The 12385-nt window shown below is 43.1% G+C and overlaps 1 protein-coding gene across 2 annotated transcripts in view; it reads left to right on the top strand.

Moving 5' to 3' along the window:
• The window catches only part of LOC138784480 (meprin A subunit beta-like), a 52045-nt gene extending 49416 nt beyond the window's left edge, over positions 1-2629 (top strand). Inside the window, exons 13-14 of one of the 2 annotated variants that reach the window (XM_069960065.1) lie at positions 1906-2041; positions 2438-2629. In XM_069960065.1, coding sequence (XP_069816166.1) covers positions 1906-2041; positions 2438-2579 — 278 coding nt within the window. In that variant the 3' untranslated portion in view covers positions 2580-2629. The remainder of the gene's footprint in view (positions 1-1905; positions 2042-2437) is intronic. The other variant, XM_069960066.1, reaches the window with a different exon arrangement.
• The last annotated feature ends 9756 nt before the right edge of the window (positions 2630-12385 follow it).

Genomic DNA, 12385 nt, shown 5'->3' with positions numbered 1-12385 from the left:
TGCCACTATTTTATACCTATATATATCAGAAAGGAAGTATGGTTACAGGCAATAGTAATTCTATCATAGGAGTCGTACCTTTTATCTTTGCAGTTTTGCAGTTTGGAGGCGTATAACTCTATATAGAGAAAAACTTATATGACTTTCATATTGCTGTACTTTATTTACATCATGGCACCTCATAACATTCTGCTCACAGGCTGATATGTAATCAAACCACACTCCGACCACTTTGTCCTCCAGCCGCGACGTTTCAGAGGATGGGACTCCTCCTTCCTCATGCATGAGAGCCCGAGGGGGAGGAAAGCCTTAAATGTCCAGCAACTGAACCCTTAATGGGCCAAATAGATCCATATAGTCATTATATACAAAATAGAATAAGACGCATGATCGTTAAGTCAGGAAGAAAATAGCAATAAATAAATATAATATTAGCTACAATTTTGCATATTTTGTAGCCTACAAAGTTATTTACAAAAAAGCTTTAAAGCTGCACACCTCATTAAGTCCATTAGGATTGAGTGTGCCCAGCTGTGTAATCCAGAATACCGAATGTGTTTACAGCAATGTGTTTATCCTCCCCCTTGGGGGAGGAGCTTATTTGTTGGTGCCTTATAAACCTGTACATTACTCCTTTATGACATGCACTGCTATCTGATGAAGAGAACATACCTCCTGAAATGCTTATTATTTGTGATCTATAATAAATATCCAGCTTCACTACAACTTGGCTTATGTGGACATTCATCTGGATAGTGCTGGTGATTAGTAAATGTTTTTTCCTTTTTATTTTCACTGTCTTGTACGGGCCCCTTTAAGGGAGTATTCTGTTTATGTACACGACAAGCTTTAGAAGTCCTTAGTTGTCCATAGCCCTATATACCTCAAGTTTCCTGCTCAGAAGACCAACACTAGTACCCCCAACTTGATTGAGGGGTGATACGCACAAAGCCCAAGGGGCACTAAGGTGAGCAGATCTACTGCACCACACATTATCCCTATTCTCTAGGGTTTTACATGAGGCGCCGGGCCCTCTTTTTCTTCTTTTTCCCCATGCTAAACCAGGAAGTGAGTGTGTTGATCTCCATAAGGGGACATTGGAAAACCCCCTTTAAGTGTAGCTAAGTTTTAGGCAACGTGTCATCGTGAAAAATAACCAAATAACAGGACATAAACAGATGCTGAAAGAGCCATTACACCATTAACATCTACACAGGAATTAGGTGCCATCTATTGCTCTTGTAAAATGTTTTTTGGAACTAAAAAAATAAAAAGCATTAGTGGAAAATACATAGAGTGATGGTATTACTGTGTAGATTATAGTGCAGTTGATTATTATTTACTTTTTATTCTAAACATGAAAATGTACTTAAAGTGACACCGTCACCCCCTTAGTGCATTCTGACATCTCTACACAGGTGTAAAGGGTAAATTTAGTGTTTTTCATATCTTATTTCATATCATACGTCATGGTGCTTGTTCAAGTAAAAAGTGTCCTTTTATCAACTGCAGATTGTATTAAGTGGGCGTGGCATCGCGGCACTAGCGCCACATAACCCCGCCCACAACGGCGCGGTTGGCCCCGCCCCCTTGACGCCCATTGGTTGCCCAACGTAAAGGGGGTGGAGTCTAGACCTTTCGGCCAACCTGTTCCAATGGCCGGCGAGGGGGCGGGGCCAATTGTGCCGTTGTGGGCGGGGTTATGTGGCGCTAGTGCCGCGAGGCCACGCCCACTTAATACAATCTGCTGATGATAAAAGGACACTTTTTACTTGAACAAGCACCATGACATATGATATGAAATAAGGTATGAAAAACACTAAATTTACCCTTTACACCTGTGTAGAGATGTCAAAATGAACAAAGGGGGTGACAGTGTCACTTTAACTTTTTCTATTTCTGTAGATGTTTCCAACCTAAATCAGCCACAACCAATTCCACCACCCACTAGTAAACCCCCTCCAGTCCCAACACTTTGTCAAGTGAATATTTGCCAAAATAATGGTATCTGTGTTGTGGAAGGCTTTAAATCTGTATGCAGGTTAGTATCATCAGAATTACATTTTAATTCATTGTCTGTCTGTCTGTCTGTCTGTCTGTGTGTCTCTCTCTCTTTCTACTATCTATCTGTCTATATCCCACACAGTGTATATTTATTCTGCATATATTTACATCATAAATAGATATATATAGTACATTAAACTATACAGATGCAAGGTATTATTTTGTGTTAATTATGATCTGCAAAAGCAAAATGCTATCTGGCCAACACAGAACATGATTTTACATCGATCTCATGTCATCATGTAATAATATTGAAGCTTGTCTTTTATATTTACACTCACATAAGAATATTTACTTCTGAAACATAAACTCTACCCACAAAGGTATAATATATAATATACCAAAAAACGAATGATCTGTCTGTACTCCCCAGGTGTGTAACGTCTGGAGAGTGGTGGTACGTGGGTGAGAGATGTGAGAAAAGAATCTCCAGCAATGGCAACGCATGGAAAATATCTATGTTATATGTGCTACTTCTTTCCTTTTTTTCAATCACACTAGTGAATTCCCCATAAGGGCATTATATGAAGTGTATATGCAACTGTAATAAAGCATACGAGGATTACATTGTCATTCTTGGTATTTATTGCAGGCATTTATAAAGCCGCCATTGCGATAGTTTCTGAGATTGTACTTGGAAAAAACCTCCTGAAATTGTCCCTTGTTTTGGTTGTAGTTAATCTGTGTTTTTGTAACTGGTAAACCCAACATAATATTTTGTTCAGCATGTGGTCCTTATCTTAACCTCTTAGTGACCGCCGATATGGCTTTCAACGCGGTCACTAATGGGCTTCATTCTGCTGCCATCTGCTTTTTATGGTGATGGCAGAAAATAGAGCAGGGGCGCCAGTAATATCAGCGATCTGTGCATAGAGCCTGTCTTGAGAGTAGACTCTATACACAGATTGCCGAACTGAGGGAATAGAGGTAGGAGGCTTACCCCAGCCTGTCGGCACATGCAATCAGGCCCCCAATCACTCAGTGACAGATGCTTGATCTGTCAGTAAGTACCTTAAACGCCGCAATCACTATAGATATCGGCGTTTAAGGGGTTAATGAGACGCAGCTGCGGGATCGCAGTTGCCTCTCATTACCTCACTGCAGCGGTCCTGCACACATCAGTAACCCCATGAAGTCAGGAATGTATATCTACAGATTGCTGATGGGAAGGGGTTAAGGACCAAACTAGCTGCAGCACTAAGGGGTAAAAGGGAAACTCCAGGTAGAGGTAAAAAAAAAAAAAAGAACCTGCTGCAGAAGCCAATAGCATTACTTTCCTGTTTATCCCAACTTTGAAACTACAAAAAAAATATATATATATATATATATTTTTTGGGGGTGGGGGGTGGGGTGTTTGTTCTGTATTCTGTTTCTGTATTTCCTGGTTACGCAGTTGTACACAATACTACAGGTTGCAGAATGCAATACGTTCCCTCAGCTGTTCATCACAGTCCTCCACCCTGCCCATTCCTGCCCAAATCTGTTGCAGAATCTTCTAGGCTGTGTTCACACATTGCAGTTTCATTGTGTTACAAATTTTTTTTGCAGTACTTTATCATTTTATTGTATTCTCTACCTGTAATACCACACAGCACGCTGTATTCTCTATCTGTAACGCAGATATTGGAATAAAGACCTTATATGCATTTCCCTTTTAAGCTTGTTTTGGTCACTAATTGGTCTGTATTTTGACCAGTGGATCCACAACACAGATAGAGAAGCAAGTCTTTCCATTATAGTTTTTTAGCTTTTTTTCAGTTTTAGGCTGGGTTCACACTACATTTTTGCAATTAGTTTTTTTTTTAAATCCGTTTTTAGCAAAAAATGGATGAAAAACGGATGAAAAAAAGATCCATTTGTGTGCATCTGTTTTGATCTGTTTTTCCTATGACTTCTATTATTTAAAAAAAAAAATGGATCTAAACAGATCCATTTTTTTTAACCGACACAAAAAAAAGGTTGACTACATTTTCCTGTATGTTAAAAAAAAACATCCGTTTTGGCCCCTTTTTTATAATAGAAGTCAATGGAAAATGGATCAAAACAGATGCACACAAATGCAAAAAACGGAAAAAAGTAGTGTGGCTAGTGTGACTTACACTAACCCCCTTATTATTACCCAAGTACCTACCACACCTGGGGTACTGGGAAGAGCCGGGTATCAGTAGTCTCAGATCGTGAAAAATTGGCGCTCCTGGACTGGCTGCTGCTGTTTGTTTTTTTTACCCTTGCTATATATGAAAATGTGCATTTTTTTTTCTAAATGATTTATTTATTTTAAAAAATGGATAGGGTTCATCCCATTTTCGTAACCAGTCCGCAAACAGCAGCAGCCTGGTAGTACCAGGGTGGGAAGGGCCAGTTTAGTTGGCCCTCCCTAGCCTAATAATACTAGCCTGCTACCGCCTAGTCCAGGAGCAGCAATTTTGATGCTCCAGGACTACTGGTACCCAGCTCCTCCCAGTACCCCTGGTGCGGTGGGTGCTGAGCTAATAATGGGGGTTTAGTGTTGGCCATTTTATACCGGCTAACACTAGAATCAATGGAATCGCTGAGCCGCGATTGGCTGAGCACAGTTATGCTCAGCCAATCGCGGCTGATCAGCCGATGACGCAGCAGAGGGGGGGCGGTATCAGGGACAGCTGCAGCGATTCGGCCGGCCTCCCGAAGATTACGTCGTTGACAGAAGATCGGGGACGGGGGTCGACACTCATCAGGTATGTATGGTACACTACACTTCTGGGTCTACGTGCGGGGGTGGGGAAGGGGGCCATTCACATACATAACATACATTACAAAGTTGTATAACTTTGTAATGTGTGTTATTTTGTGAATAATTTCTTAGCGCCACACTACCCCTTTAATAAAGATTTGTATGATTTACTTTATTCCTTAATGGGTGTGCTGCATATTTGTGCTTGCCTTTTTTTTTTCTTTTGATATTTCCTTACCTTATGTCTCAGGTTTTAATACTGTTCTAAATTATGCATGTCTTCCATGTTTTATGTGTTTCCCCTGGGTGTGGTTTTCGAGTTATATGTCCTCCACCAGTGGCATTTTAGCATGCACTAGAGTTATTGATATATGCCATGACTAAAGTTTAGTCTACCCGAAACATGTTGATGTTTGTACACATGGGGGGAGATTTATTAACCCCTTAACGACATCGGGCGTAAGTAGACGCCCCCGCAGGGTGGGCTTTAACGCAAACGGGCGTATACTTACGCCCGATGTTTCCCCGATCGCTGTGTGTTCACACACAGCGGTCGGGGAAGATGGCCTGCTATAATGTATAGCAGGCCATCTCTGCTTGTCGGCGCGGGGGGTGATTAACCCCTCCCGTGCCGACGATCGCTGCTATATGCTGATCAATACAGATCAGCATATAGCAGCTGAAAACAGCTTTCCGGGTCATCGGTGACCCGGAAAGCAATGGCGATTGGTGCTGTCCAAGATAGCACCAATCGCCATAAGTGTCCTGGGGAAAGATGGCGCCGATGCCACCCCCACGATCGCCGTGATAGGCCGGCCAGTACCGGCCAGCCCATCATGGCGATCAAACTGTAAAAAAACAGTTTTGTCGGATTCTGCACCCCTCAGCTAGGTAGCTGAGGGGTGCAGAACAGGTGTGTGTGGTGCAGGTGTACCATACTCACCTGATCTGGGCGTCTGGAGCGAAGATCTGCGGTCCGCACCGTCCTCTTCTTCTTCACTTCCGGGTTCGGTCGTCCAGCATCGGAAATCTTCGGAAACGCTCGGGTTCGGCGGGTCTCGGCAATCTCCGGCAGCGTCGCTCTACTGCCTACTATCGGCTGATCAGTGAATATCATTCACTGATCAGTTGCTTTGGGTTAAAAAGATTATTATTATTTTTTTTCCCAAATTTTTTTTTCTTTTTTTTGCGCCCTAACGCCGCTGAGTGCTGATCAGCATCGCACGTAAGTGCGCCGCTGATCAGCAACTCCTCCTTTTTGTCGTAGGGGCGTTTTTTCCCCCCTATATCCTACCGCCACTGTCTGCTGATAGATGCCGCACATAAGTGCGGCATTTATCAGCAGCTCCTTTCTTGGCGTAGGGATATTTTTTCTTACTGTCAAAAAAACACGTAAAAAACACTACACTACACCACACTACATGGAATAAAGTTTTACATTAGACCACTACACATTTACATACCCCATATACCAATCCCCGTATAAAGATGGCCCCCAGGGTGTTTTCAGCGTCGGACGCATACGCTATTATTACCTCCGACACCGAAACAACAAAACTGAGGATGAATGGGGGGGATCCTTCTTTCCTCCATTCATCCTCATCATCCAGTGACGTGTCTGGGGGGTAGCGTAGCGTACGCTGCCCCCCAGACACGTCTTTTCCGCCAGTACCATCCCAATAAGCGATCACGGTATAGTGTGAAATTCTACAAACTGTGAGTGTACCTCAGAGTACATTTACAGATTTAGGGTACGTGCACACTGCGGAATGGCGAAGGATAACCCTTTGTGCATTCCGCAGCTGGAACCCGCCGGCGGACTGATGCAGGCGCGCGTCTCCACCCGTGTCATAGACTCCATTCTATGCACGGCAAGATTCCGTCGTCCGTCCAAAGAATGAACACGTTCATTCTTTGGACAGAGGGCAGAATCCGCCCGTGCATATAATGGAGTGTGACACGAGCGGAGACGCGCGCCTCCATCAGTCCGCCGGCGGGTGCCAGCTGCGGAATGCACAAAGGATTATCCTTCGCCATTCCGCAGTGTGCACGTACCCTTAGAGTGTATGAAGGAAGGGACACCCGAATCCAGCCCCCAGATGCCCCCCCCCCCCATCCTCCGAGTTAGTGGGGAGATCATTCGGGAACTGATCTTCCCACTGCTGGATAAAGGTTACCACCTGTACGGGGATAACTTTTATACCAGCCCCCCCTCTTCCGGTCGCTCGCTGCCCTAGCTACTGTAGCTTGCGGCACGATCTGAAAATATCAGAAGCCATAATAAAGCCCTAATATTTAGCAGCCATGGAGCGGACCCAGCGCTTCTGGATATAAAGGACCCCGTATCGCACCAGGGCAACATTTTCCAGGTGACGTCCCCCACACTGGAGAAAGGGAGACCCCAGAAGAAGTGCAGAGTGTGGCGTAACAGAGGGATCAGGAAGGACACCATTTTCCAGTGTGACACCTGTCCTGATCGCTCCGGCCTCTGCATACTGGATTGCTTCAAGGCGCACCGCACGTCATTGGGGTTCTACATTATCTAAATTCTGTCCCTTACTCCTATTTCAGGGGTCACGTTGATCCAGGGACTATTCTAATTGCCATTATGGAGTCAGGAAGGAATTTTTCCCCTGTGATGAGGCTACTGTCGTCTGCCTCACAAGGGTTTTTTGCCTTCCTCTGGATCAACACAGGTTGAATTTGATGGACACCTGTCATTTTCAACCTTATAAACTAATAATTGGCCTAATACCCCAAATAAATTAATAATTGTCCCTTTTCCCCAGCTAAATAGGTATGGCTGCCATTCCCATTAGAGGATACCATGATGCAATTACAAAGCCTCTGTGCGGCCAGGACAGTAGAAACCCCCCACAAGTGACCCCATTCTGGAAACTACACCCCATAAGGAATCTAACAAGGGGGCAGTGGGAATATGGCCCCCTGGTGACGGCCACATTTGGGCTGTGAAAATAAAAAAATTGTATTTTTTATTTTCATGGCACATGTTCCACTTATGTGCCCGTCACCAGTGGGGTCCATATGCTCACTGTACCCCTTGTTGGATTCCCTATGGGATGTAGTTTCCATAATGGGGTCACTTGTGGGGGGTTTCTACTGTCCTGGCAGCACAGGAGCTTTTTAATTGCGACATGGCCTCCATCCTCCATTCCAGCCTCTAAATGGCGCTCTGTCCCTTTGGTGGCTTGCCCTCTGGGCATATGGCACATTATTTCCACATGTGGGGTATTTTTGTACTCAGGGGAAATTACCCTACACGTTTTGTGGTCACTTTCTTTTTTAACCCCTTGTGGAAAAGGAAAAAATCAAGGCTAGACCAACATTTAGTGTAAAAAAATGTTTAATTTTTACACTAAATCATTGATCTTGTCTTGATTTTTTTCATTTTCACAAGGGGTTAAAAGATAAAGAAAACACTAAATGTGTAGAGCAATTTCCCCTGAGTACCGAAATACCCCACACGTGGACATAAAGTGCCAGGCCGGTGCAGGGTAAGCCTCCAAAAGGAAGGAGCACCATTTGGCTTTTTCAGGCTGGATTTGGCTGGAATGGATTTCGAGGGGCCATGTTGCATTTAAAATGCCCCTGTGTTGCCAAGACAGTTGAACTTCCCCACAAGTGACCCCATTATGGAAACTACACCCCTCAGGGAATGTAACAAGGGGTGTAGTGAGCATATGGACCCCACTGGTGACGGCCACAAATGTGGAACAATATGGCGTGAAAATGAAATATTACATTTTTTACACTATAATGTTGGTTTAGCCTTACATTTTTCATTTTTACAAGGGGTTAAAAGAGAAAAAAACACACAAAATGTGTAGAGCAATTCCCCCTGAGTCCGTAAATACCCCACATGTGGACATAAAGCGCCATGTGGGTGCAGGGCAAGCCTCCGGAGGAAAAGAGCGCCATTTGGATTTTGCAGGCTGGATGTGGCCAGAATGGATGATGAACGCCATGTCGCATTTACAGAGCCCCTGTGCTGCCAAAACACTGGAACCCCCACAAGTGACCCCATTCTGGAAACTACACCCCTCAAGGAATCTAACAAGGGGTGCAGTGAGGATATGGACCCCTTGATGACGGCCACATTTGTGCCGTGAAAGTGAAAAAATGAAATTTTTCCCTTTCACGTCACATTGTTCCACATTTGTGGCCATCACCAGTGGGGTCCATATGCTTACTGAACCCCTTGTTAGATTCCTTGTGGGGTGTAGTTTCCAGAATGGGGTCACTTGTGGGGGGTTTCCAGTGTTTTGGCAGCACAAGGGCTCTGTAAATGCGACATGACCCTTGAAATCCATTCCAGTAAAATCCAGCTTCCAAAAGCCAATTGGCGCTCCTTCCCTTTGGAGGCTCGTCCTGCGCCCGCTTGGCACTTTATGTCCACATGTGGGGTATTTCCGTACTCGGGAGAAACTGCGCTACATGTTTGGTGTTTTTTTTTTTCTTTTATCCCCTTGTAAAAATGAAAAATGAAGGCTAGAACAACATTTTAGTGTAAAAAATAGAATTTTTTACACAACATTGTTCTGAAAATCTGCGAAGCACCTGTGGGGTCCAAATGCTCACCGCACCCCTTGTTACATTCCTTGAGGGGTGCAGTTTTCTAAATGGTGTCCTTTTAGGGGTGTTTTTTTAGGTTTTGGCACCCCAGAGCCTCTGCCAACCTGAAGTGGTACGGTCAAAAATGACCAAATATAATGGAGGCGTTGAAATTCACTAGGCGCTCCCTTACATCTGAGGCTTGTCGTTGCTTCAAATAGCGCAATAGGGCCACATATGGGGTATTTCTATAAACTGCAGAAACGAGGCAATAAATATTGGGGTGCATTTCTCTGCTAATAGTTTTATCATTATGAAAGATATTGGATTACAATAAAATCTCTGCACAGAAAATAAAATTTTTCAAATTTCTTACACACCTCGCTTTTATTTCTGTGACTCCCGTAAAGGGTTAAAAAACTTTCTGGATGTGCTTTTGCAGAGTTTGGGGGGTGCAGTTTCTGAAATGGGGTGCTTTGTGGGGCTTTCTAACATACAGGCCCCTCAAATACACTTTGAACCTGAATAGGTCCCTAAAAATATCTGATTTTGAAATTTTACAGAAAATTTGAAAAATTGCTGCTAATGTTTTAAGCTTCCTATTGTCTATAAAAAATGAAATATAGTTTAATAAATTCCACCAACATAAAGTAGACATGTTGCTAATGCTATTTAATATATAATTTATGTGGCATAACCATTTTCTGTATAAGCAGAAAGGTTTCAATGTTGGAAAAATGCATTTTTTGACAATTTTTCACGTTATTTTGGTGTTTGTCATAAAGATTTGTTCTGAGTATCGACTCCATTTTACCAGAAATGTAAAGTACAATATGTCACGAGAAAATAATCTCAGAATCAGCCGGATAGGTAAAAGCATCCCGAATTTTATGAATATGACACTGGTCATATTCATAAAATTTGTCTCTGTCCTTAAGGCCATTTCAGGCTCTGTCCTTAAGGGGTTAAACATGGTGTAAAGTGATACTGGCTCAGTTGCCCCTAGCAACCAATCAGATTTCATTACTCAGACGCTTTGGAAAAAAGAAAGGTGGAATCTGATTGGTTGCTAGGGGCAACTAAGAACATTTCACTTTACACCATGTTTGATAAATCTCCCCCATGGATTGTATTTTTGTGCAATAAAGGTGACTTGAATTGGAAGCTACTGTGGTGCTGGAGCCATCTTTCTATTTCTACGTCAGCAATCACACCAGATATACAATATTGGGATTCTAAAATCTCTTTGAGGGATCTGTTACTCCATGATACACATTTACCTTTTTTCACATTTTACTATTCTTTCTGATGCATCTTCCTAAAAATTCAATGAGTTATTGCTCTGCAACTTTGCTAGACGTCAAGTACTTAACAGCTGCTGTATGTCCTACACAAAGTCATGTATTCTTCCAGTCTTATAAAATGCTTTCTGCTACCACCTCTGTCTGTGTCAGGAACTGTCCAGAGCAGAAGAGATTTTGTAAGGGGATTTGCTACTGCTGTTACAGACAGATGGCAGCAGAGAGCACTGTGTCAGACTGGAAAGACCCCTCAAGATTACCCCTTTAATTTACTGTATGTGGTATTTTACTGTGTTTCTTCAAATCAATCTGGGGGGCACAGATTGACTGTACAGAGTCGCTTTAAAGAGATCTGGCAGCTTAAATATGCATTCATTCATGCTGCCAGTTGCTGATCACTCCAGCAGTGCATACATACAGTCAGTGCTTCTGATGTGTCTTCAGGCCACCAGTGGCCTCCTCCGGGTGTCAGTAGCTCTGTCGGAGGTGGGCGGCTTGAAGATACAGCAGTGGCCAGAGAGCAGGACAGGAGCTGATGGGGTCCTAGACCCGCTTCTGTGCCACTGTTAGCCTGGTATAAAGAATGTTTTTTAGGAATACGCCAGATCACACTACAGCGCTGAAGGTTTGTAAGTACATCTGGTACAATCCGCAACAGGAAACTGGCAGCACAGATATATACATATCCCAGAACCCAATATATGCAGATCCGTGCTGTCAGTTTCCCTTAAAGGATGAGTGATACATCAGAAAATATGTATTTGTCTCTGATCTTGACATTATATGGCTCAAAAAGAAAGAGACCAAAATAATATGTGTATTTTCCGATTCCTAGCTCTTCGTGTGTGGTTTCTGCTGCCTGTCTCAGGTGTGCGTATTATTATTGTGTAGTTGTCACTGTATAGGAGTTTTATTGGTCTTTCAGGTTGTGGTTTTTATTAAGTATGGTAATATTATTCATTATTAATATCACATTATTAATATCATATTAAGTATGGTAATATTATTCATTTACTATGTGATGGTAGAGGTTAGAGATGAGCGAACATACCTGTCGTCCCTATCTGTATTCCGCTCATCGGGCTGCTGTGCTCCGTGCCGCTCTTTCCCAGGTGCTGGAAAAAAGATGGATCCCGTCCTGAGAAACTGGAATAAGATTCCCAGGATGCAATCCATCTTTTCCCAGCACCTGGGTAGGAGCAGCACATAGCGGAGCACACTTCAAAGCATCGCAGCCCGATGAGTGGAATACAGATAGGGACGAAGCGCTTCGCTTCATCCTTACTGTATATTCGCTCATCTTTAGTAGAGGTCATCATGTGGCAGTATTATTTAGGCTTTTAGGTAACGTAAGGTAACAGCATGGAAGTATGGAAAGGGGTTTACTGAGCAAAGGGAAAATTTGCAGAAAATTTACAGAGAGAGACCGTATTTATCTACCTTACTGCAAGGCCTTCTGGTCCAAGGTGCGCTTCCGAGGATGTTCTGTGTACCTAGAAAACCCTTTAATCTTAAAGGGGTTGTCCAGCGAAAATCTTTTTTCTTTCAAATTAACTGGTGTCAGAAAGTTTTATAGATTTGTAATTTACTTCTATTAAAAAAATCTCAAGTCTTCCCATACTTATTAGCTGCTGTATGTCCTAGAGGAAATGTTGTTTTATTTTCAGTCTGACACAGTGCTCTCTGCTGACATCTCTGGCCGAGACAGGAACTCTGTCTCGGTTTTCTATGAATC

This window comes from Dendropsophus ebraccatus, chromosome 2 (genome assembly GCF_027789765.1).
Source record: "Dendropsophus ebraccatus isolate aDenEbr1 chromosome 2, aDenEbr1.pat, whole genome shotgun sequence".
Lineage (NCBI taxonomy): Eukaryota > Metazoa > Chordata > Amphibia > Anura > Hylidae > Dendropsophus > Dendropsophus ebraccatus.
Note: the sequence above shows the minus strand (reverse complement) of the source record. Positions and strands in the feature narration are given on the sequence as shown.